The 26,379-nt window shown below is 39.9% G+C and overlaps 2 protein-coding genes across 2 annotated transcripts in view; one reads left to right on the top strand and one right to left on the bottom strand.

The window, feature by feature from the left end:
* Nucleotides 1-3,782: 3,782 nt before the first annotated feature.
* On the top strand, nt 3,783-20,389 carry LOC139468393 (aconitate hydratase, mitochondrial-like). The gene is made up of 21 exons (XM_071250337.1): nt 3,783-3,867; nt 5,912-5,986; nt 6,639-6,718; nt 7,705-7,771; nt 8,145-8,216; nt 8,426-8,545; nt 9,726-9,818; nt 10,085-10,154; nt 10,833-10,921; nt 11,039-11,189; nt 12,753-12,857; nt 13,557-13,648; nt 14,591-14,696; nt 15,129-15,286; nt 16,229-16,487; nt 17,177-17,382; nt 17,887-17,984; nt 18,379-18,472; nt 18,596-18,728; nt 19,406-19,527; nt 19,936-20,389. Exons 1-21 carry the CDS (start codon nt 3,835-3,837, stop codon nt 20,065-20,067), a joined length of 2,355 nt encoding a protein of 784 aa, XP_071106438.1. The 5' UTR covers nt 3,783-3,834; the 3' UTR covers nt 20,068-20,389.
* A 721-nt stretch (nt 20,390-21,110) lies between these two features.
* The window catches only part of LOC139468392 (VPS35 endosomal protein-sorting factor-like), a 39,689-nt gene continuing 34,420 nt past the window's right edge, over nt 21,111-26,379 (bottom strand). Inside the window, exons 24-26 of the mRNA XM_071250336.1 lie at nt 23,618-23,736; nt 22,480-22,626; nt 21,111-21,510 (exon numbers count right to left, since the gene is read on the bottom strand). Of these exons, the coding sequence (XP_071106437.1) occupies nt 21,427-21,510; nt 22,480-22,626; nt 23,618-23,736 (350 nt within the window). The 3' untranslated portion in view covers nt 21,111-21,426. The remainder of the gene's footprint in view (nt 21,511-22,479; nt 22,627-23,617; nt 23,737-26,379) is intronic.

Below are 26,379 nucleotides of genomic sequence, written 5' to 3'. Positions count from 1 at the left end.
TTGGTTTGTTTACGATCGCCGAGTTACCTCCCTTGATTCTCAGACTATACATGTGAAAACGACTCCTACTAGACTAACATTTAGTCTCTGAAATCTTATATTACAAAATATCCTTTTTGACTCTAAAAATAAAAAAAATTCCCTATGCTGTGGAATAGAGCTAGCTTGAGCTGGCTAGACTTGCTTTTGTATGCATTTCTAGATTATTATTTTTTCATAAAATAAATATATTCCACGGTCATGGTGCAGGACTAGACTCCTACCTGTTCTTCGCGATAGACTCCATGCTAAATTCCTAATTGTTGAGATTATCTGTGTGTTTTGAGTTTACTCTTTATTGGTGCTTCATGTTTGTATTTTATTACAGTAATTGTATTAACTGTTCATCGAAAGGATACCAAACTAGATTTGTATTTCAAACGATGCTTTGGTAAACATTAATTAGTCAAACACCGTTGTGTCGAAGTTGAAGGGACCTACCTTTACACTTCGAGTTATCAGAGGTTCGACACAACCGAAATTGATGAATAAAGAAGGAAAATGCAGGGAACAAGCTTTTACTTCGAGACAAATGCAAGTTCGACACGTTGTTTTGACTACTATGAATTCTTTGGTAGCCATGTTACATCTACAGTAATACGTTTATAACGAACATGCTTATACCGAACTGCGGTTATAACGAACTAAACTTAGTGGTCCCTTTTATTCCGCTATAACCGCAGTTTACTGTATATGGTTTAGAATGTAATTCGTTTATGAGAATTTGATTTTTTTTTCTGTTGCCAGAATCCATTATTTTCAGTACCAATTACAATATTACATACGCACACATATTTTATGTCGCTTAATTGTGCCCAGCCAGTAAATATCTTTAGACCAGAAATAACTTGGAATAACAGGGTACGTTTGTCTGTCCACTTTGGGTCCGGTTCGGTAAATAATGTGAGCAATTAAACAAGATTACACCACGAGTATATTGGGCGCATCTCCTAGGGTAAGAAAAGGTGTCTGTTATTTCACGCCGCACTCAGCAATATTCAGCTTAAGAAAGACAGTCAGTACGAACAGAAATAATTTAGTAACAATTCAATGGCAATAGTGAGTGAGTGAGTGAGTTAGGTTTAACGCCGCTTTTAACAATATTCCAGTCATATCACGGCGTGTCAGCTTAATGTGGGAGGAAAGCCCGAAGTGATGCAGGTCTCAGACGTTTACCACTTCGGTGAAACCCACGAGCACGGGTATGGTGCTGACAAACCTAGAAACATAATCGGGGCGAACCGGGATTCGAACCCACAGTCATAGGTTTCTGGCGTGCCCAAGGGACGCAACTCTGCATAGCGAATCGCGGCGCCTTAGACGACTGGGCCACCCGTGCCCCCCAATGGCAATATGAATTCATTTCCCGTCGCATTAGACGAAAGCATCCCTGAAACCCCAAAATAACATAATGACGCAATGCATTTTTTAACGAACGACGCATATGTAGAGGGCAGTATGTGTGCACGTATTTTTTTTTTCCTTAGAGCTGCAACTTCACAAGGAAGTTAAACGGGGCAAAGGATAAAGTCGAACTAAAACGCCCTGGTCGGAAGTGGCACAATGGTTCTAAAATATATTTCACAGTCTCGTTATGGTTAAAGTGGTCTTAATCACGTACCGCTGTAGCTCTACTTGTTAAGACTCGCTTCACTATAGCCAACTCGGATTAAATAGTAATATTGTGACAGCACCAAAATGTATACTCACAAGCAGATATTCGCTTTTGAAAACAGCAAATAAATACGAGAGAGATTATATTCTTTTAGTATGCAGTAATTTGCGAACCATGTCATGGCGGCACGATATGAGAGTACGGTGGCCTTTGGCCACTATTGGCATAGAGAGATAACACTAATGGGTATCTATACATCACATTATTTTTCTTTAGAAAGATCGTCTACAATATGTTTCATCACCCATGATAATATACTCTAAAAAAAAAAGGAATGGAAAACGGATAGTTTTGGCCATAAAAGCAAAATTATCGGACCAAGAGGTGCAAAATGAAGAGGTTTAACGTGTTTTAGTGTCAGTGGCAAACTGATCACAACAAGGAAATGCAAACCATTAATCGGGAAACACGTACGATTCGGAAAAACGCAACCAGTGCATGAACCAAAGGGCAATGGGGCTGCACGTACTGCACGTGCAGCAGCACTATGAACGGTATTAAAGTCTTGCGTCATATTGACTCGACAACATCGCCAACAACGACTGCTTTTGTGTCATCAACACAGGGTCTCCTCAACTGCGGTGGAAAGATGTCGGGTTCAGCGACGAATCAAGATACCTCCTCCGTCGAGGGAATAGAAGAGCAGGGGTCTACAGACGTCGGGCAGAACGTTACGCCGGAAACTGCGTACAGGAAGTGGACAGGTTTGGTGGGGGTAGCGTTATGATGATGTGGGTGGATATTTCTCATCATGGCAGGACAGGTTTGGTCCATATCCAGGGCAATCTTACGGCTCAACGATGCATCAACAAAATTCTCCTACCACACGTCCTCCTAAATCCAGCCAACGGCAACGGTGTATTCCAGCAGGACAACGCTCGACCACATACAGCACGGATCACAAGAATCTGTCTGCACAACAACGTTGTTGTACACCCCCCCCCCCCCCCCCCCCCCCCCCCGGCGCTCCAGATCCCCGGATTTGAACCCGATAGAGCACCTGTGGGATGAATTGGATAGAAGGCTACGTCGATGTCAACCACAGCCGTTGGCTTTTGCGTTGCAGGCCGAGTGGGCTACCATTCCCAAGGATATGATTCGCATGGGCAGGAGATGTCAGACCTTCACCTATGACTTTTTCCTATGTACCGATAACTGAGATTACTACAATCACCAAGTGTTCTCTCGACATTTTGGCTCTATACCTTGTACCGTTCCTCGTATAAATATATTTTTCTACCTCACACAAATGTAGCTTTGCGGTTTTTTTGGTGTTTTTTTTTAAGAGTGTGTTACTCTTGTTCATAAAGGTAAGGCATCAACTCTTATAAAGAGTACACTTAAAATGTACCGACTGTGAACGTTAACCATTGCACAGAAGTATTATCATGTTCCGTGGTTTAATTTGAAACACAGGATATATAATTAGCTTTATACCTTAAATTGGAGGCTTGGAGTGGTGGAAAAATGATTTCCGAGGATGGGTCTTTAAAAAAAATGAGTGATGTGAACATGTACTCCACGGTTTTAAATAAATTATCACTTGCATGTATTTGACTACAAACATAATCTCTGCAGGGTGTCTTTTGATATCAAATGTATCAACGGGATTGGTCGATAAAAGTAAAACCCCGAGGAATTTTAAACTTTTTTCCGACATTTGTTGATATATTTGATATTTAAAGGCACGTGGGTGAGATTCTACTTATCCAAATCAATTTTATAGCTTTAAATTCGTAAACATTAATGAACAGTGTCTTGGGTGTAATACGTACAGCTAATCAGCTTTAGTGACAGGGGGATTATTGTGATGTCATTTGATTGAGACGTCATAATCTCCATAGTGTTGTGATCCAATTGATCTCATCCAAGCGAATATCTTCTGTGGAAGCCAGTTAAAAGTCTTATTTCACTTCTCTTAAGACGTATTTATCACTAGTGAGGCTATGTAATTTCTTTAGTACTGATTGATATGCTCTTACGAACATAATAGGTTTACGCGTATATATTTCTTTCACACGGTCGAAGGGAGGGCACTCTCCAAGCCTCGTTCCGGTGTACACCCAGCGCATGCGCTTCTCTGAGTATTGGCAGGTGCAGTGACATCTCCATAGAACAGCATGGCTCATACGCTCAGATTCGGGACGCCAAAGGTAAATTCAGTATAACTCATTCATGACGAGAGTGATTTGTGTTGCATGTCTGCAGTATATGCTTTCGAAAATATCACCTCTGGCAAATATTTTTGTAGAAAGAGGAAAGTGCGTCTAGGTGATATGGTAACCGGCATCACTGAGTTTTGAAGGTCAAGTCTTGCACTGATAGTTTGGTGGAGACAAATGTTTCACTTACGTTTTTGCTTTCGTATTCGAAGTTAGTGGAAATTGGTACTCATGGAGAGGATGTCACAAATTTATCTCTAAATATTAAAAAACTTAGACACAAACATAAAGTTGACACGAGACATCCCATTGTCTTTACAAATGTTTTCTGACGTAGCCTAATCAAATCATCTGTTTGTTTACGTTTGCAAGACCTTTATGAGCGCTTTTATTGGTCTCAACTGAATTATGTGTATCAGTCGTTAATAAAATATCTGATACCATGGTAACAACATTGCTCACCCTACACAAAGACATGAAAACTGAGAAACTTAAAAACACTGATCTTTTTGAATGGTTCAATCAAGTGACTTTGTTTTATGCATTACTTTTCAAACATTATTTTTCTTGCATTAGGAACTACGGAACTACAACACACTAGGCCTATCTATTGTCTAAGCCAGCTTCTTTGTTGTTAAACATGGTAACAATCACTGAATTGGGAATATTGTAGAACATGTAGAATAAACTAAATAATATTATTGTGGTCTTCCTCTATCCTCATAATTCAAGTTAGGGAAATATTAAAGTTGAACCATGGAACTCAACTTTAAATCTTGATTGCTGAGTAATATTTGGTGTTATCTATAGTGAGTGTCATCATGTTTTGCTATCACTAAATGTTGCGCAATGCATGTCGTCATGATTCTGCCATGTCTAGATTAATGACACGATTAGCGGTGGACTAGGTCATGATTATGGTGATTGCCTTCAGCCTTGCCTGCAACTTTTGTTGTTGTTATTATTATTAGTTACATGATCCTGTCGTGCAAATTAACTCAAAACCATGATAAGGCAACAACACCTCATCCAAAGTAAGCCAACAAGATTCTTCTAACAATACAGACTGTATTAATACTTTGCGGTCAGTTTACTTTAACCTTGAGACCCAATGTGTAATTTAGACATAACAGCTATAGAAACTAACATTTTTAGTCCCCCAATCCTTATAATGATAACATATAGCAAAATCCTTAAAAATGGCAAATGTCTACTAGTCCTTATCATACCTTAACTATTGGGCAGTTTGCCAAGGACTGTGGGAATGATGCCAGTTTCTATCGCTGCATTATATGATAAGAGTCTGTATTAATGTTTAACAGTACCTCAATGTTCATATCTATATGTTTAGGATTGTTAGCATTGTTAAACAATGAATTTTTGTTCAAATATTGTCTGCATGTATTATTTCTTGTAAGTACTGCTTAGCTATTATACATGCTGAATAAAAAAATTGTTTAGTAATTATTTGAAATTTAAGTGAGTCCTGGTGTTTGCAGTAGTCATGGTATTTAACTCTAGGGAGTAGGGACCCTGAAACATTCCTAATTTGAACACTACAGTTATGACAGGACCCCTTGAATTACCGTACATGCTTATTTGGAACACCATTTCAGTGATTTTGAAGAAGACAAATGGCATTATGACATTTACATGATTTCATCAACTTGTGAAAACATTCTTCTATATCATGTATATCATTACCAAATTTAAATAAAATCTTCAGGACATTTTTGAATATGATCATGTCCTGGAAAATGAACTGACCTGAAATCTTGTGTTTGTGTCAGTTGTCCATGTTGTCAGGGGTAAAAACTAACATGTTTAGTCCACTAGTCCTTATAATGATAACATATAGCAAAACCTTTAAAAATGGCAAATTTCTACTGGTCCTTCTGATACTATTGGGCAGTTTGGCAAGGACTACAGGACTAGTGCCTATTTTTAATGCTGTTGATGTAGTTTCTAATGACATTATATCCTGTGCTTGTTGCTGCTTCTATCATGTTTATTGTATTGGCTGTCTCTGTTCCAGGCATGGAACCTGCTGTCCATGGCAGGTCAGGCCAGGCTCATCCATGTCACCCCTGTAGCAACTTATGCTCAGAAGGTAGGTTTTAGTCGAAGAGACAAAGTACAGTAATAATGGTTTGTTTAGTCAGGTATTTATTTAGGGTTCTAGATATTCCAAACACTGATATATTTGAAAATTGCCTCTTCAGTTTTATTGGTCCTGTTGTCAGTGAAGAACATCATGTACATGTGGCAGTCTCATGGTGTAGATAATCCCTGGTTAGCTTTCCTTGTCTGAATGGCCTATTGTTTACTTTGAACATGTTAACATTCTTTATCAATTTCATAACAGGTCAGGTCGCCATCCTAATTTAAGGTTAATTAAACATGTTAAAGGTATTTACTACTCAAATTTTCCATCTTCATGATATTAGTAACTGTTTTTTGTGCTACCCTGTTTGTGTTTGATTCTTAGAAAGTCCATCGCTGTGGCAATATCAACAATGAAACATGCCATTCCAGACCTAGCAATGTATATACAATGTAGTAATTAAGACCTTTTGACAATCACATTTTGTAATTACATTCTCCATCACTGGTTCCTCTAGACATGCTAGACATATAAGTATTATAAGATATTTTCCTTCATGTTGTCATACATTATGCATGTTGTACTCAATTATTGCAGATACATTTTCTAACCCTGATACTGAACAGATTAAGTGGAGTTTTGTCATGGTTTGATTCAGGTGGCAATGAGCCGCATGGAGCCGAACAATATGCTTGACTATGACAGGATGGACCACAACTACGGCATAGTCAAAAGCAGGTTAGTCTGGTGCTAATCCAGTGTTGCCTTTTCACCAATAGAAATCATGGATGTCCTTGATCAAATACCAAGAGGATGCTTGAGCATTATTAGTATTTTGAAACAAACGGTTTGTCATTTGTCACGCTACTTCTATGACTACAGTTAAAGTTATGAAAAGTAAATTGTATTTGGTTATTACCCCTTTGCATATAATGCAGGGAGATATAGTCGACGCCTCATCTGTCAGTCTGTCCGTAATCATTTTGTTTCTGGAGCATAACTCTTAAACCGTTCCATATTTTTGGACAAAAATTGGCATATATATCAAACAGATCCTGAAGTGGTGCCTTTTGCTATTTATGGATTTTTTGCATTTATATTTTTCTCGATTTACATGAATGACTTTTCATCCAAACCTGGTACATGCATTAACCAAGGGCTAAAGTGGTGTCTTTTGCTATTGAGGAATTTAAAACAAATATGATTTTTTCTTGTTTCCCTGGCATTAAGTGTGACTTGGACTCAGTTCATAGTGGTGTGTTTACCTGGACCGTATCTCTTAAAGTAATAGGTACTGTTTCTTGAAACTGTACACACATAAAATTCAACTGGTGCCTTTTGCTTTTAGGGACTTACTTTTGTATTTTTTTTCTGTTTCCATGGGAACAAGTTTGATTTTGACTCAAAGAAATAGAAATACAGAGTTCTGAATCCCAATTCCATGCTATTGTTTTGATAGCTCCATAACTACTCTTGCATACAGACAGACAGATGAGATATAAATTCTCTCATTAAGTTGGACTTAAAGTAACAGTCAGATGATTTGTTCTTTCGAATTTGTCGGGGCAGGGGGGATTTCTCATCTTCTGTTGACTCGTTTTACATGGACGTGTAAAAAAATGTGCACTGCCAATTGTCACATTTATCCGGAGCCTGACCATACTGACAGGTTCTGACAAAATGGATATAGTTATCCTAATATCAGTTTGTTTCTCATGATACAGATTGAATCGACCTCTCACACTTTCGGAGAAAATTCTCTACAGTCACATTGACGACCCGAAAAACCAGGTGAGCAATTATTATGTTATCAATCATGTTAATGTAATGTAAATCTGTAAAGATCCAAGGTAAAAAAGGTCTTTAGCAACCCATGCTTGCTGTAAAAAGCGATTATGTTTGTTGTAAGAGGCGACTAACAGGATCGGGTGGTCAGGCTTGCTGACTTGGTTGATGCATGTCATCGCATCACAATTGCGTGGATCGATGCTCTTGATGTCTGGTCCAGACTCGATTATTTACAGACTGCCATCATATAGATGGAATATTGCTGAGTGCAGCGTTAAACAAGAAACAACAACAATAATGTAATGTAAGACATTTATATCTTAATGAACCCCTTTTTCAACGTGTTGACTAAAGTACCTGGATGTTTATCTTCCAGGCGATTGAGAGAGGCGAGAGTTATTTGAAGCTGCGACCTGACAGGGTGGCTATGCAGGATGCAACAGCTCAGGTTAGTACTTGTACATATTGTATGCTAACATCACGTTAGATTTATCTTTCAGTTCATTGGACACAGTTTAGATAACCTGATTATTTAAGCCTAGGAAGTCTAGAAAACTTGTATTGTGTCAGTGTGTTTATTGTGTAATTTAGGCTTTGTTTAACAGTTCCATGTAAATGGGGAAACTAATTCCTAATGATGCTGAGATGTGCTTCCAGATGGCCCTGCTGCAGTTCATCTCCAGTGGCCTGCCCAAGGTGGCAGTTCCATCCACAGTCCACTGCGATCACTTGATTGAGGCTCAAGTCGGAGGAGACAAGGACCTGGCCAGAGCAAAGGTTTGTAACTGGATATGTAAAGTAACCTTGGCTGTATTAGTGTTAACATTTGGTCTTGAAATATACTAATAAATAAAAATATTCGTTCATCCACTGTGGAAAGAGAAAGGGTGAGGCTTGTTCGGGTTTTTAAAAAATAGAAGTAAATAATTGTTTGTTTTTGTTAGGGGTGATCTAGTTTTACTGAACTTTGAACAACAGCAAAATGATGCTAGCCCGATTAGTTTCGATAATCCTTGTTATGTCCGAAATGAAAGATTTTTGGGCTTCAGATATCATAGACACAAAATACAACATGATACAATATTATCCGACCTCAAGTCTTATGTTGTTTAGGACCACACTTAATATTCTCACATTGTGGATACTGCATGAATGAATCGTACGACCGTGACGAAAGGCAAATCCAGTTTCATTATATACCTGATTTTATTCCTGATCTTCAGGAAAGTTGTATACCTACATAGGACATGTAGGAAATGAGAAGAATTGAGCACTAGACCTGATCTGTGCGGGTCATGCCCTCTGTAGCCCTGTCACTGCTTGTGTGGTGTTTCCTGGAGCAGGCTGAGGCTGACCTAGATAAACCAGCAGCTAACAGGTGTGAGGCTAGCTCTAGGCTGCTGCTTCATGTAGAATGCTGCTTACAGTTACACACAGGCACGAAACATTGTGTACTTGAATAAACAGGATTATGTCATGAGCTCTGATTACACAGTGCATGAATGCAATAATTCCTAACTTAGTATGTGGCAACACCACTTGAACATGTTGAGTACGGCCCTGTTAGTCCCCTAGCCCAGCCTTCTGGACGATTCTTGTTTTTGGTGGTGTTCCAAACGACCAAGCAACTGAACACAATTTTCCAAAATTGAACACAAACATGCCCCCTCTCAGGTTCTGTAATAGATTTGTTATCTGAGGTTAATTCACTACTTGCCATTTAGTACTTGGAGAAAAATTGTGAAAGATTGAAGCCAGTGTGCTTTTGGAAAAATATCATGCTGAAGTATTTTGTTAGGGGTAATTTACTTCTTTTTAAAAACAGCAAAACAAAACTAAACTCTTGTATAACAGCATGCAGTTGAACTTCAGCTATGGAGTACAGAAGGCTGTCATCAGCATGATTAGTTTTCCCTGATTGATGGGAATGATATGGAGTCCATTATTTCTGTTTCAGGATCTCAATAAGGAGGTGTATGATTTCCTGGCTTCTGCCAGTGCCAAATATGGCGTGGGGTTCTGGAAGCCAGGCAGCGGCATCATTCACCAGGTGGGCGTGGACAACAACTTTTGGACTGTTATTTAACATGTTTAGGCTGTCAATGTTTTTCTTTATATAAATTTTGTTTCAAAATAATGAACATTTTTTTCATTCAGGTAAAATCACTTGGACAATGTTTGTTACATTGTGTTTGAAAAAACCCATCATATATCAGGAATCAAAAAGGTTTTATGTATAGTTAGAGCTGTATTAACATTATGATGTTGACGGTGTGTGAGATTGCTTATATCACCAATGTGCTCATGTGTCTTCAGATCGTGCTGGAGAACTATGCCTTCCCTGGTGTTCTGCTCATTGGAACAGACAGTCATACACCTAATGGGGGTAAGTCTAACTATTTGTTGACTGTTTTAATAACAAAGGGAAACAACCATATGAAATGCAAAATAATAGAATTTTTTGTGATTTCACAGGTTAAGTGTCTCAAACGTAAGGCAATCAATGTTCATAATTGGAACTCAAGTAAGCAATCAGAAAAAAATGCAACAAAGGTAAATTGTTGCTTCTGACATTATCACTGAATGGTCATGTCCTCTGTAGCCCTGTCACTGCTTGTGTGGTGTTTCCTGGAGCAGGCTGAGGCTGACCTAGATAAACCAGCAGCTAACAGGTGTGAGGCTAGCTCTAGGCTGCTGCTTCATGTATAATGCTGCTTACAGTTACACATGGGAACAAGATGGTAACATTTCTGACTATTTGCTTGTAATCCTGTAAAATTTGATGTGAGTGTACATCACACTGATCTATAATCCATTGATTAACTGCAGTATAATATAAGTAAGGTAAAGTAAAGACATGGCGAGTTTCCATTCTGTGGTTACCCAGTCATTGCACTGAGGATCCCTAGCTCTGTGTGTCTACTCACTTTGTATGTTGTTTTACGCCTCTGTTGTTTAATAACCTGTTGCGAATACTGGGACCTATTCTCACCTGTGTCCACCTGGATGTTCTTGATAAAGTGTGATGTACACAACTTCCGTAACCAAGTCGTCTGTGTTGCAGGTGGTCTGGGCGGTCTCTGTATCGGTGTAGGTGGAGCTGATGCTGTTGATGTCATGGCTGACATTCCATGGGAACTCAAGTGTCCAAAGGTGAGCAGATGCTTGTTTCACTTTCATGTTTCAGAAGAATAAAAATATGTCTTTCACAAGTGTATTTTTGATCTGTAGTAGACTGTAGACTGAGAAGCATGCCTGGTCTGTGTTCAGGTGATCGGTGTGAAGCTGACAGGTGAACTGAGTGGGTGGACGTCACCCAAGGACGTCATTCTGAAGGTGGCAGGCATCCTGACTGTGAAGGGAGGTACTGGGGCTATTGTAGAATACTATGGCCCTGGTGTAGACTCCATCTCATGCACGGGTAGGTGGCTGAGCTGGGACCACTCACTGGGGACTCAGTGTGTGGGTCATGTGTCTGAACAAATAAAGTTCACAATAGTGAAAATGAACCATTTGTCTCAATTGAATGCATTTCAGATGGCACAATTACTTTTAATTTTCAAACTTATCTTTTCTCACCGTATGCATTTATTCCTTCTTCGATCCTGGTGTGGAAATGATCGCAGTGAGGATTGGAGATTTTTGGACAGTCGAGATCGGGATTGATGTTTTATAGACAAGGGTATTATGTGGATCGGCAATGATGTGACAGGCAGAATCGTGATAATCTTCATCTCCTTCATTCCTTGCTCCTATCAATTATGACAGTATAAATCTCCGAGCTATATCATTTGCATTCTATCAGTCTGATATTCAAGCTTTTGTGCATATCATATCTACCGCTCTTTGTGAACATGGCTTGCTTTTGTAAATGTCACATAATCCAGGGGATGTTTCTACTAAGGTACTATTATTGCCTTTCCCGATGAATCATTCAGCTGACGTTGAGCCTAAACTGATCAGACAGGGAGGAATGGCAGGAGTGTTAGCCGAATCTTCGCCATGAGGTTCATCGGAGAAGCAATAATAATGAGTGGGATTGTCATCGATCTCGAGATCAATACCCTCATCTAAAGAGGGAAGATTGTCACATAGGGCTCCTCGATTATGGGGTCAACAGGGTCGTCATGCGTTACCCCCGTCCTGGGATCATCATTCTTAACCATCATTATTTTCGCAAACAAATCCAAACTCTGGCTAATGTTAATGCAGTTTATGTTAGCATTCGTTGTATCTGTACCTGGAGAATGGGACTAGAATCAGGAATGTTACCCCTCTCAGGATGGACATAGGTGAGATAATGAGGATCATCTGGATCGTTCATCTTACTTTCACCAGTGTTGATAGGAAGAAATTCAACAATTTTTGCCATTTTCACTTATTTACATACATTAAACATCACATGGGGGGGGAGTGGGGGGGAGGAGGCAGTCTTGCAGAACTTCACGTCCCGGGCTGGGGGGGATTCGTTCTCTCTAGTATCAACTGGGGTGATACTCCTCTTCTCGTACAGAGCATACGCAATCATTGTGGTTGTGGTTGATAGCTTTGACGAAGCGTCGAAAGAGATACCAATTGCATCCATATGACTGTGTAGTTTGAGGACCGTCTTGTACACACAGGAATCCCACATTAAACATCTACTCAACCATCCCCGCATCACAATATGAAAGAGAATGAGTGTGCTGAGGTCGTAGTGTATCCAATTTGGACGGGACTCAGGTAGCGAGCGACCCATTGTTTATGGTGGTGAGAATGCTGGTACGTGTTCAGGGGAGGTGTTCCATTTTAAGCTGGAAACTTGTTTAGCATCGTTTGCACACCAGGATCAAAGAAGAGGAAAGAAATGTATCGTGTGTCATTTATAGATGCAGAGTTTTAATTATACTTCTCTGATGGTGTTACAATGTCATAGTAAGAATTATGTTTGAGTTGAAGAATATTACAGGATAGCTGATGTAATTGTTTGGTGATGGCTTTGAAGGTATGGGCACTATCTGCAACATGGGTGCTGAGATTGGAGCCACAACGTCGGTGTTCCCCTACAACTACAGGATGCAGGACTACCTGAATGCCACAAACAGATCAGGTAGGTCTTTCAAAGGAACCATCTCACCTGCTTCATGATAGCTGTACAAGGGGAGATAACTACACCGACTTCCGTGTGTCGAGGGGAGACAACCAGGACTGACCAACTTTCAGCTTTGTACTACTTCCACTTCTTGTACTACTGAGATTGTCTTTTATCAAACCTAGACATATTATTGACCACTGTATACTGATAGATATCATCAGGCTACCATGATAACAGTCTGTGACTTGAGCCACTCGTCAGAAGCCAGAGTCTCGTAAAAGTCTGTTCTGTCTAGTGAGCTCAGATATATTAGTCCATATGATAGCACTAAAATTGAAGATTAGGCTTAGAGTCAAATTTGGACTGTTAACCTAATGTTTGCTGAGACTGATAAATAGAAATTAGTTGAAAGGACTACTGATGACTATATCTAGATCCCATTCAATCAAGTCACTCCATCTGCGTGCCATAAAGGATCTGTAGGTAGCTTTGCTCCTGGTGATATGGGGCGGTCGGGTAGCCTAGTGGTTAGAGTGTTCGCTCGTCACGCCGAAGACCCGGGTTCGATTCCCGACATGGGTACAATGTGTGAAGCCCATTTCTGGTGTCCCCCCCCGCCGTGATATTGCTGGAATATTGCTAAAAGCGGCGTAAAACCATACTCACTCACTCACTCACTCCTGGTGATGAAGCCCATTGTTCTGTTGTCCCCAGATATTGCTGACCTTGCAAACAAGTACAAGCACCTGCTGTCCGCTGACCCTGATGCAAAGTATGACCAGGTCATCGAGATCAACCTCAGTGAGGTCAGTGTGATAGTCTTACCAATGTGATATTGCTGCTGTTTGCCCTGTTGCACAAGATAGACTTGGCCTATTTCATCTAACTGTCAAAACACCTACGCTAGAACGAGATTATATATGTAGTCATTTGATTTTTGTCCATCGTAGTAGTCACAACCATCTATTCCAGTGATAAACCAAGGATTTATAGACCTTAAGCAGTGTGAAATCAGAAAAATGATTACTAAACCAAACATAATAGCAATCTGGAAGTTAACTTAAGACTCATAATCAGCTGAAATGGAAAGTGATTGTGTTAAACGAATGAGACATCAAAGATACGTAATGTGCCCTAGGGCCCTCGATATCCAGTTTTGATGAGTTATAACAAGAATGTGTTAATCTGCAGAAATGCAGCTTAGATCTAGCCCTGCTATTGTGTTTGAAGGACTTGTCTGTCATATGATCCAATCATAGACTTAATATGAGGTCAATACCTGTCTTTAAAAACCCAAAATTAAAAAACAACAATATTGACCTTATGCTTTTTCAGGTCCATAAAAACAAAGCGATATGACTTTCAAATGACTGTTAAAGTTGGGAATTAAGATCACCTAAGCACTATGATCACTTTGTGGAATGGGGCCCTGAGGGGTCAATATGCATTTCTGTCAAATGACATGTGACCACTTCCTGGCTAATGAATATGGAGGGGTGGTCAGGTAGCCTAGTGGTTAAAACGTTCGCTTGTCACGCAGAAGACCCGGGTTAGATTCCTGTCTTGGGTACAATGTGTGAAGCCCATTTCTGGTGTTCCCCACCAGATATCTCTGGTAGAGTGCTAAAAGCGGCGTAAAACCATACTCACTCACTCACCCAATGAATATTGTGGAAATCTTTGCATCATATAATAATCCTTGCTACAGACATGTTTCACTGAGAAAAGAATGTTGTGTTGTGTTACAGCTAGAGCCCCATGTGAATGGTCCTTTCACCCCTGATCTTGCCCATCCTATCTCCAAGCTGGGCAAGATAGCCAAGGACAGTGGGTGGCCAGCTGAAATCAAAGTTGGTGAGTGTTTTATTTTACTTGTCTCATCATTATGAAACCAGAGGAGTTTGTGACCGAGAATGAAGTTAGTGTAGGCTTTACTCGCATGACCCTTTGTTCCTGCCAGTAACTGTAGCATCACTTCACACCTGTTGTAGACCCGTGGAACCCATGCATGCCTTAAATGTGACTATGCTTGTCATAAGAGGCGACTAACGGGATCGGGTGGTTAGACTCACTGACTTGGTTGATGCATGTCATCGTATCCCAATTGCGTGGATTGATACTCATGATGTCAATCACTGGATTGTCTGGTCTAGACTCGATTATTTTTCAGACTGCCGTCATTTAGCTGTGATATTGCTGAGTGCGGCGTTAAACAACAACAAAAAACAAACAAATAAACAAACACTTCCTGTTGTAGAGATGTAATGTTAATACCTTGTGTTTAAGGTCTGATTGGGAGCTGCACCAACAGCAGTTACGAGGACATGAGTAGGTCTGCCAGTATTGCCCGTCAGGCTATCAAAAATGGGTTGAAGGCCAAAAGCAAGTTCACCATCACACCAGGCTCGGAGCAGATTAGAGCCACCATTGAAAGAGATGGGCAGGTATGTCTGTTTCAAGATTTATATTCTTATTATATCCAGGTTAATTTGATATCAAGCTCCTAAAATTGTATAGGTCATGTTTAGAACGACATCTAATCCTACCCTCTGTGAGCCATCCTAAGCAGACTATGTCCCTAACACTTCACACTGATGATCCAACGAACCGGGGATAGAGTGATTACAATATGTCACGTGGTTGAGAGTGTGTATCAATCGTATCTGTGTGGTGTGGATCAGTACTAATACTATCCACCAATGGTTTGTCTGGTCCAACTGTTTACAGGCTGAGGCATGGTATCTCGGTGGGCAAGCACGACTATACCGGTATATGGCCAAACCAGTACAAGCACACACACATCCACCTACCTTTTATGAGGCTAAAAAAGATAAAAGAATTAGTTCTCAGGAAATGACTTTTGAAAATAAAGTGCATGCAAGTGGTGTTTTATTTTGATTTTGCTGGCTCAAGCTAGTATGTAACCAAATGTACAGTTGTGTCAACCTTAGAAAGGGCCTCTCTACATAAACAAGCATACAAACTCCTATTGCCACCATGACCATAACACGAGAGGCACAGTAAAGCAGTGTGCATGTAAAGGGAAGTAACTGCGTGCTATATTGGAGTGCATTGTTTTTAAGCATTGGTATTTTTTATTTTTTTGAAAATGGAAATAAAAACGAAACCTGCGGTGGACTTTAAGTTGATTCGGGCGGTTCCTGAGAACCAAGACTATTATTTTTTTTAGCCAAAGTGCAATAATCTTGAATGCAATGTTTAACCCCATTTTACATCTCCCACATTATTTTGTTGATACTGTTGGAAAACTGCTGATTGCAACTTGGCACAACATTCACTCAATTATGAAATCCTACTAAAAGGCAGACTATAGTGCCATAGACTATGTACCAAAGTATTTGACAAGTTTATGTTAATGTGAACAGGCACAAGTCTTGGCTGAGCTTGGTGGTGTTGTGTTGGCCAATGCTTGTGGCCCATGCATCGGTCAGTGGGATCGTAAAGATGTCAAGAAGGGAGAAAAGAACACCATTGTCACTTCCTACAACCGCAATTTCACTGGCCGAAATGATGCCAACCCAGCCACCCATGCCTTTGTCACGTCCCCTGAGCTTGTAACAGCTCTAGCCATTGCTGGTGACCTCGGCTTCAACCCTCTTACAGATGAGCTCACTGGAGCTGATGGTGAGTAAACCTGTCGTCTTGTTGATCAACACTTACATGATAGTCTCTGAATTCCATTAAGAAGTGATACACTTAAGGAAAAACAATTCTGGATAACTTTTGTTGTTCTTACAGCTACATATATGTTCAAAGCATTTATTCACCTGATGAAGGAATGAGTATATACTCCGAAACATTATGTTCCTCATAGTAAAGAAGTTGACATCCAGTTCTCTTCCTTACTTCAATGTACACTGGTTGCACCAGTTTGGAACAAATGACATTTTCTGTTTAGTGAGATAGCCTAGTGATTAATGTTTCATCGTGCTCAAGATTTTCTGCTCCCACCATGGTAAAATCACACAAGATTTGTGTAAAAATGCATAGTTTTGACCTACTCACAATATTGTTTAATTTGCTTGTCACCTCAAACCTTCAGTCAGTTCTGAAATGTTTGTGCATTAGGAGTGAGTGATTATGGTTTTACACTGCTTTTAGCAATATATTTCAGTAATATGGTGGGGAGACGCCATAAATGCATTGTACTCATGTAGGCAATCAAACCCAGGTCATCGGTGTGACAAGTCAACGCTTTAATCACTAGGCTACTCAACCCCATGAGGAGAGTGTAATCAATGTAAGGTTTGCATGTTGTAAGGTTAACTGTCTTATAACATATTCTTGTATGGCCATTTCCTCTAATTTCTCAGGTAAGAAGTTCAAGCTTGAGAGTCCCTATGGTGATGAACTGCCCGCTAAAGGGTTTGATCCCGGCCAGGACACATACCAGGCCCCCCCAAGTGATGGCAACAGCCTCCAGGTGAATGTGTCACCCGACAGCCAACGTCTACAGTTGCTGGCTGGCTTTGACAAGTGGAACGGCAAGGACATCCTAGACATGCCTGTTCTCATCAAGGTGAACAACATTCGAGACACTTAATGCACTGCAGTAATGACTTTCTATAGTTCGTCAGCTCAAGCGAGACACATGATGATCCAGGGTAGAATAGGTCTTCAGCAACCCATGCTTGTTGTAAGAGGCGACTAACATCATGCAACTAACGACTTGTTGATGCATGTCATTGTATCCCAAATATCAAAGCTCATGTTGTCAATCACTGGATTGTCTGGTCTAGACTCTTTTATTTACAGACCACCGTCACATAGCTGGAATATTGCTGAGTGCGGTGTTTAACAACAAACAAACCAAAAAACGGTTCAAGCGAACTAATGATCTTTGGCTCCATTCTTCTGTCTTGTCACCTGAGAAAGATGGATTAGATTCTTCACAATGTTTCAATTGTTTTTTAAAAGTCCCCTATGTGTAGTTACTGAATATCCATAAATGTTGCAATACACTATAAACTGGCTATATTCTTCCCTGTCTGCTGTGTGTTGACAAGATTTGTCCCATGTTTAGGCGAAGGGCAAGTGCACTACAGATCACATCAGTGCAGCTGGACAGTGGCTCAAGTACCGCGGCCACCTCGACAACATCTCAAACAACTTGCTCATTGGGTAGGTTCCTTGTGGACTATTTACTCCTTTGGTGTCTCCTTCACTCATTTGGGGGATCAGGAGGCCTAGGGGGCCCAGTAATCTAAGGCGCTGCAATTTGCTGTTGGGAGTTACATTCCTTGATTATGCCAGAAAACTTGGTTGTGGGTTGAAATCCCGGTTCACCTTGATTATGTGTCTAGGTTTGTCAGCTCCATACCCATGGTCCTGGGTTTTACCAAAAGTGGTAAAAGTCTGAGATTTGAATTACTTCGTGCTTTCCTCTGACACGCCGTGATACAGCTGGATTACTTTTGTTAAACCAAACTCACTCACTCACCTTAACTCTTTCTGTGAGTATTCAGGTGAGCGTCTTCATGTGCCCTTGTTTATCCAATATCTGCTCCTGTTTCAGAGCTGTCAACTCAGAGAATGGTGAAATCAACAAAGTACGGAATCAGTTGACAGGAGAATTTGGTAGTGTGCCAGAAACAGCTCGTTATTACAAGGTAAAGTCTAATTTGTTTTCAAAAGCATATTCAGAAATAATCTCAGACTGTGTCCTAAACCGACATATTGGCTGAACCGATGTACTTGACAGATATGATCTGTGAGTGTTCACATTATTGCAGGCTCAGAAGGTTCCGTGGGTCGTAGTTGGAGACGAGAACTATGGTGAAGGCAGCAGCCGAGAGCATGCAGCCCTGGAACCCAGGCATCTGGGTGGGAGAGCAATCATTGTTAAGAGCTTTGCCAGGATTCATGGTATGTCATGTGCTTATGGTTGAATAGCCCGCCAGTTTATTCAGCTTTACTACTTTGGAGTCCTGTGCTCTGTAATCTAATATTGGCTCTCTACATTTCTTGAATTACAGATGACGTGATATATAATCTTTATGGTTGAAGTTGATGCAGTTTAACTGAATCTTAAAACTTTAATTGTATCTTAAAACTTGACCCCAGTTAATGAGAATACTCTTTGCTGTCAGTAGTTACTGGTCAGGAAGTCATAAATGATATTATATTTTGCCTAAGTCTATAACAAAGATCAAAACAAGTTTTTTCCCCCCCAACATAAGATGTCCCTGATCTGTTGCACATGTGACCTAACATTTGATACCTTAACAGTGAAAATCAAATCGTGGAAAAAACTGACATCCATACATTTTTTATGTTGATATTTTTTATTGAAACATTTTCAATGGCCGGGGTTCTGTAAGCTGTGATGATGTGCATCAGTCCGGATCTCATTATCCTGACAGGGTCTATAAATTACCATTGACCTTGTTGGTTTCTACAGAGGTGTCATATATTAGGCAGGTCATATTATAGACAGCAGTATTTGAAAAGCATGAAAATTAAGTTGCCTTAGTGCTACTTTGCTTGGTGCTTACTTTCTCTGTAAATGAGTCCTGGATTTCATTCCCTTGTGTTGCTCACAGAGACCAACCTGAAGAAACAGGGCATGCTGCCGCTAACATTCTCCAACCCCAGTGATTATGATAAGATCAAGCCAGATAGTAGAATCTCTCTCCTTGGACTACAGAACCTTAAACCAGGACAGGTATGTTAACAACAGTTGGATATATTTGTCTTGTTGCACTATGTGTACTGTGTGTTTGCCTTAGTGGTTCATAAGTGCAAAAATGAATTACGAAACCTGTTGACATCTTCAAGTAATGCCAACAAACTATTTACTTACAGTATACAGACACTCTTTGAAAACTCATTCAAATTAACTTCTTCTGGGTATTTATGCATGAGATAATCAGATACAACAATGTTGGGTTCAGGTTCAAATCTCATTCAGTGTGTTTCGATGTGTACTGCCAAAATCGTTTTCTTGTCATTCCTTTCGAGTAATGTTAATTCTGCCTTTTCAGTAATGTTAAGAAGTGTAAGCAAAATTTATGTAATTAATCTGGTTCTTTATTATGCTGCTTTTTAAATATGTTGATGCTTTCCTTTTCAGAATGTTGCATGTGAAATCAAGCACAAGGATGGATCTGTTGACAAGATTGAACTAGCACACACAATGAATGATGGGCAGATTCTGTGGTTCCGTGCAGGAAGTGCCCTCAACAGAATGGCTGAGATGAAGTGATCCTCCTGTTGTTGGAATATCTGTGAATGAGTGATCCTTAGATCCTCTAGAGACAATTCAGGAATACCTGTGTATGTGTGATAGGAAGTCAGTGAGGACATCATCTCACTGGCCCTCTGACTGCAAGTGCTCTCATGTCATAATATGAGATATGAACAAACCTCAGACGTTTTATGTCTTAGACCTCAGTTAAAGAGTGTGATTGTTATTAGAACTCAATACTGGACAGCTGACTTGTTTGTACTTTTGTTGAAGACTAACTTAACCAGACAGATGTAGCATCACATTTTGTATGTAAATATTGACAAATGAATAAATATATTTCAATGTTAATTGTTCTTGATTAACACAGTGTTCAATACGAAGGTGAGATATTGATGTTGGCTGCTTCAGTATTTGTAGTGAATCTTCTAGTCTAAGTCTAGTAAAATTCTGTTATGTCTAGTGAGTTGTGTTTAATGCCGCAAAGAACAGTATTCCAGTTATATTACGGCGTGTCGGCTAAATGTTGGAGGAAAGCCTGAAGTGATGCAGGACTCATTTACCATTTCGGTGAAACCCACAAGCACGGGTATGGTGCTGATAAACCTAGAAACAATAGGGGTGAACAGGGATTTGAACCCACAATCATTGGTTTCTGGCGTACCTAAGGGCTGCAACTCTGCACAGCGAATGGCAGTGCCTCGGACGATTGGACCATCAGGTCTAGTAAACTCAGCTAAAAGTAGTCCATATAAATTAATATTACTCAATTCTGATGAAAATTATGCTAAGAGACATTTTTGGATTAGTGTCTCAAATGTTTTGGGCACAGACCAAGAATCTATTGCATAATTTTTAAAATGTGTTTAAACAAGAGAATCAAGGTAATGCAGAAAAGATCTGTAGGATGACCCAATACCAGGCTTTATGTGTAGTTGGGTATGTGACACATCTGTGCACATTTATGATTTAATGAGAAAACATGAGAATTGAAGTATACTGACCAATATGACCATTGTGTTGGCACTTCAGTAACAAACAGCTGTGGAGGTATGTGCGGAATATCTTTATTTACAGCATAACACATTGCACTGGAACAGACTTGGGGGCACATCATCATTTAGCTGTCAAGTTCTAACAGCGGCATGGTGATCATGATACATACATATTTAGCTATATACACACATGTAAGAAACATGTAAAGACCTTGATATAATCATAACATGGTGATTAATTTGTCTACTCAAATTGTTCATCATTCCTTCATTGTTTTCTTCCCTACGTTGAATGCTGATTAAAACCAAAAGGATTGCACATGAAGCTGACAAATTACCTCAAGTTTTCAATGTATTCTGTGCTAATGCTTTGAACACTGGCTCATGAGAGTTTGCTGTATATCTCTTGGAAACCTTCCACTTTCCCACTTGCTGCTCTCCTCTTCACATAGACCAGGACGCGGTTCTGAAACACAATTGTGCATCTTCCATTATCCACTATATCACGTCACCACCGTATTACGATAATAACCAGGCCAAAAGCTTTGATTTGGGTCTACTCAAATGATACAATCATAGCTAATAATATCCATCCAATCAAATTAGAATTTACTGGTAACAGGAACTGTATACAGGGGTGAGAATCTTCCGCGGATCCGCGAATTTTAGTGACCAGAAATTTGTTAAAATCTCATGGCTTCCCCCAAACACTCCATTGCAAAGGAAGTTTCAGCTGAAAAGGAAAATATCCATTCTCATCCTTGTGTATAGAGCACTAACTCTGGTGGCCTAACATATGAGGTCAACTCACTGCCAAACTCTCATTCAGAATAGCCAGAGACTTACACCAGCTGTCACAGACTTACACCAGCTGCCATAGACTTACACCAGCTGCCACAGACTGTCACCAGCTGCCAGAGACTTACACCAGCTGTCACAGACTTACACCAGCTGCCATAGACTTACACCAGCTGCCACAGACTTACAGACTGTCACCAGCTGCCACAGACTTACACCAGCTGTCACAGACTTACACCAGCTGCCATAGACTTACACCAGCTGCCACAGACTTACAGACTGTCACCAGCTGTGGCATACTTACAGACTTACGTCAGCTGCCACAGACTTACACCAGCTGCCACAGACTTACACCAGCAGCTACAGACATACAGACTAACACCAGCTGCCACAGACTTACGTCAGCTGCCACAGACTTACAGACTTGCACCAGCTGTGGCAGACTTACAGACTTATGTCAGCTGTCACAGACTTACAGACTTACACCAGCTACCAGACTTACACCAGCTGCTATAGACTTACACCAGCTGCCACTACTGTGAGTGCTGCCTCTTGATGTTAAGGTTGTCAGATGTTTACTGTGTTGGAAAGAAGCTCTGTTTTCAGCTGCCACAGATCCCTTCCCCCAAGTACTCACCCTGAGTTTGGTGTCCACCTGGCCATGTTTCTGTGCCAGTGTCCAAAGATTGATGACAAGAGTGGCCAGATTCGGCTTACTTATGTCACCCTGTGCAAGGATTACATTCACCAAGTCAAAGGCCACTGCACTCTGACGTTTGGCACTCTGAAACCAGAGGAACATTCAAGCTTCAATACAAAGGCTGGTGGAAATCACTTGGCCCACACTGACTTCTATGGAACAGTTTGATTGGCATTCTATAAGTTGGTGAGTAAATGAGAAAACGTACAACTTATGTTTTCAGTTCAACCTTCCTTAAGTCATACAACTTCATGGATAACAACTTCTGATTTATTGCATGTAGATTCTTACACCGTCACTAATACAAGAAATCAGAAGTTCTCCACAAAGTTGTAAAACTTCTATGGAAGGTTGAACTGAAAACATAAGTGAAACTTAAGCAAGATTGGGGGCAGTGGGTAGCCTAGTGGTTGAAGTGTTTGTTTGTCACACCGAAGACCCGGGTTTGATTCCCCACATGGGTACAATGTGTGAAGCCCATTTCTCGTGTCCGCTGCCATGATATTGCTAAAAGCGGGGTAAAATAAAGTACTCACGGAAATGAAAAAAACCCTGTTTTTCTCAATTTAAAAATCGACACAAAGTGTTACATAGCTGTAAATACGACATAACAAAACAACTCAAAAAGTACTAGTCTGGATTTGCTAGTTTGATCTCAGTGAACAAAACAAAATGTACTTTACAGGAGGTAATTTGTCGGCACTTTCAACATTCAAAAATAAAACTAAGTCCAAATTGACATAGCAGAAACAGACTATAGGCATTACGCACCTGTTCTCACCTGTCGTCAAGGTCACCTTGATCTACTTACCCCTGGTTATGCCCTGTTTCACAATAGTCTGTTTTATTCACATTTTTACACACTTTTACGTGTAAAAAGGCATAAAAACATTTGATACGCTGTATTTGTGCCACGGCCCAATTAGTACTAATTTAGTTGTTTGAATATTTGCATATTTTGTATTTTAACTGCAATAATTTAAGATCTGAGGTCGAAAAAACAGTTTTTTTTCATTTCCGTGAGTACTTTAGTACTCACTCACTCAAGTAAGACTGTGGGCTGTATCTGACTCACCTCTGGGCTGGAGAGAGTTTTCAGGTGGTTGAGGACCTGTTCCACCAGCATGCTGCACATTTTCTCCACCTCCATCACAAACTTGGGGTCCGATCCATACAGTGCATCATTGGAATCAACTGGAACAAGGAACGTAGTTCTTGGAGTGACATGTACATACATTCCACGAGTGTTCTCTGGATATCTTATAGCCTGTACATCTTATAGCCTGTAGATCTTACAGCCTGTACATCTTATAGCCTGTACATCTTATAGCCTGTACATCTTATAGCCTGTACATCTTATAGCCTGTACATCTTATAGACTGTAGATCTTATAGCCTGTACATCTCATAGCCTGTACATCTTATAGACTGTAGATCTTATAGCCTGTATATCTTATAGCCTGTACATCTTATAGCCTGTACATCTTATAGCCTGTATATCTTATAGCCTGTACATCTTATAGCCTGTACATCTTATAGCCTGTAGATCTTATAGCCTGTACATCTTATAGCCTGTACATCTTATAGACTGTAGATCTTATAGCCTGTACATCTTATAGCCTGTACATCTTATAGCCTGTACATCTTATAGCCTGTACATCTTATATCCTGTACATCTTATAGCCTGTAGATCTTATAGCCTGTACATCTTATAGCCTGTACATCTTACAGCCTGTACATCTTACAGCCTGTAGATCTTATAGCCTGTACATCTTATAGCCTGTACATATTATAGCCTGTACATCTTATAGCCTGTACATCATATAGCCTGTACATATTATAGCCTGTACATCTTATAGCCTGTACATCTTATAGCCTGTACATCATATAGCCTGTACATCTTATAGCCTGTACATCATATAGCCTGTACATCTTATAGCCTGTACATCTTATAGCCTGTACATCTTATAGCCTGTACATATTATAGCCTGTACATCTTATAGCCTGTACATCATATAGCCTGTACATCTTATAGCCTGTACATCATATGGCCTGTACATCTTATGGCCTGTACATCTTATGGCCTGTACATCATATAGCCTGTACATCTTATAGCCTGTACATCTTATAGCCTGTACATCTTATAGACTGTAGATCTTATAGCCTGTACATCTTATAGCCTGTACATCTTATAGACTGTAGATCTTATAGCCTGTATATCTTATAGCCTTTACATCTTATAGCCTGTACATCTTATAGCCTGTACATCTTATAGCCTGTACATCTTATAGACTGTAGATCTTATAGCCTGTACATCTTATAGCCTGTAGATCTTATAGCCTGTACATCTTATAGCCTGTACATCTTATAGACTGTAGATCTTATAGCCTGTACATCTTATAGCCTGTACATCTTATAGCCTGTACATCTTATAGCCTGTACATCTTATAGCCTGTACATCTTATAGCCTGTACATCTTATAGACTGTAGATCTTATAGCCTGTACATCTTATAGCCTGTAGATCTTACAGCCTGTACATCTTACAGCCTGTAGATCTTATAGCCTGTACATCTTATAGCCTGTACATATTATAGCCTGTACATCTTATAGCCTGTACATCTTATAGCCTGTACATCATATAGCCTGTACATATTATAGCCTGTACATCTTATAGCCTGTACATCTTATAGCCTGTACATCATATAGCCTGTACATCTTATAGCCTGTACATCATATAGCCTGTACATCTTATAGCCTGTACATCTTATAGCCTGTACATCTTATAGCCTGTACATATTATAGCCTGTACATCTTATAGCCTGTACATCATATAGCCTGTACATCTTATAGCCTGTACATCATATAGCCTGTACATCTTATGGCCTGTACATCTTATGGCCTGTACATCTTATGGCCTGTACATCATATAGCCTGTACATCTTATAGCCTGTACATCATATAGCCTGTACATCTTATGGCCTGTACATCTTATAGCCTGTACATCTTATAGCCTGTACATCTTATAGCCTGTATATATTATAGCCTGTATATCTTATAGCATCTTATAGCCTGTACATCTTATAGCCTGTACATCTTATAGCCTGTACATCTTATAGCCTGTACATCTTATGGCCTGTACATCTTATAGCCTGTATATCTTATAGCCTGTACATCTTATAGCCTGTATATCTTATAGCCTGTACATCTTATAGCCTGTACATCTTATAGCCTGTATATCTTATAGCCTGTACATCTTATAGCCTGCCTGTATATCTTATAGACTGTACATCTTATAGCCTGCCTGTACATCGTATAGCCTGCCTGTACATCTTATAGCCTGTATATCTTATAGCCTGTATATCTTATAGCCTGTACATCTTATAGCCTGTATATCTTATAGCCTGTACATCTTATAGCCTGTATATATTATAGCCTGTACATCTTATAGCCTGTACATCTTATGGCCTGTACATCTTATGGCCTGTACATCTTATAGCCTGTATATCTTATAGCCTGTATATGTTATAGCCTGTACATCTTATAGCCTGTATATATTATAGCCTGTATATATTATAGCCTGTACATATTATAGCCTGTACATCATATAGCCTGTACATCTTATGGCCTGTACATCTTATGGCCTGTACATATTATAGCCTGTATATCTTATAGCCTGTACATCTTATAGCCTGTACATATTATAGCCTGTACATCTTATAGCCTGTACATCTTATAGCCTGTATATATTATAGCCTGTACATCTTATAGCCTGTACATCTTATAGCCTGTACATCTTATAGCCTGTATATCTTATAGCCTGTATATCTTATAGCCTGT

The sequence above is a fragment of the Haliotis cracherodii genome, unplaced genomic scaffold, assembly GCF_022045235.1.
Source record: "Haliotis cracherodii isolate W230 unplaced genomic scaffold, xgHalCrac1.p SCAF_2, whole genome shotgun sequence".
Lineage (NCBI taxonomy): Eukaryota > Metazoa > Mollusca > Gastropoda > Lepetellida > Haliotidae > Haliotis > Haliotis cracherodii.
The sequence above is the reverse complement of the archived record's forward strand: the minus strand, read 5'-3'. Positions and strand labels throughout refer to the sequence as shown.

Excerpts from the sequence above, each read along its gene's own strand:
- LOC139468393 (XM_071250337.1), top strand. The coding sequence starts at position 3,835 with ATGGCTCATACGCTCAGATTCGGGACGCCAAAG. Across the intron at positions 8,217-8,425 it reads TGCAGGATGCAACAGCTCAG|ATGGCCCTGCTGCAGTTCAT; the intron begins GTTAGTACTTGT and ends ATGTGCTTCCAG. Across the intron at positions 11,190-12,752 it reads AGACTCCATCTCATGCACGG|GTATGGGCACTATCTGCAAC; the intron begins GTAGGTGGCTGA and ends ATGGCTTTGAAG.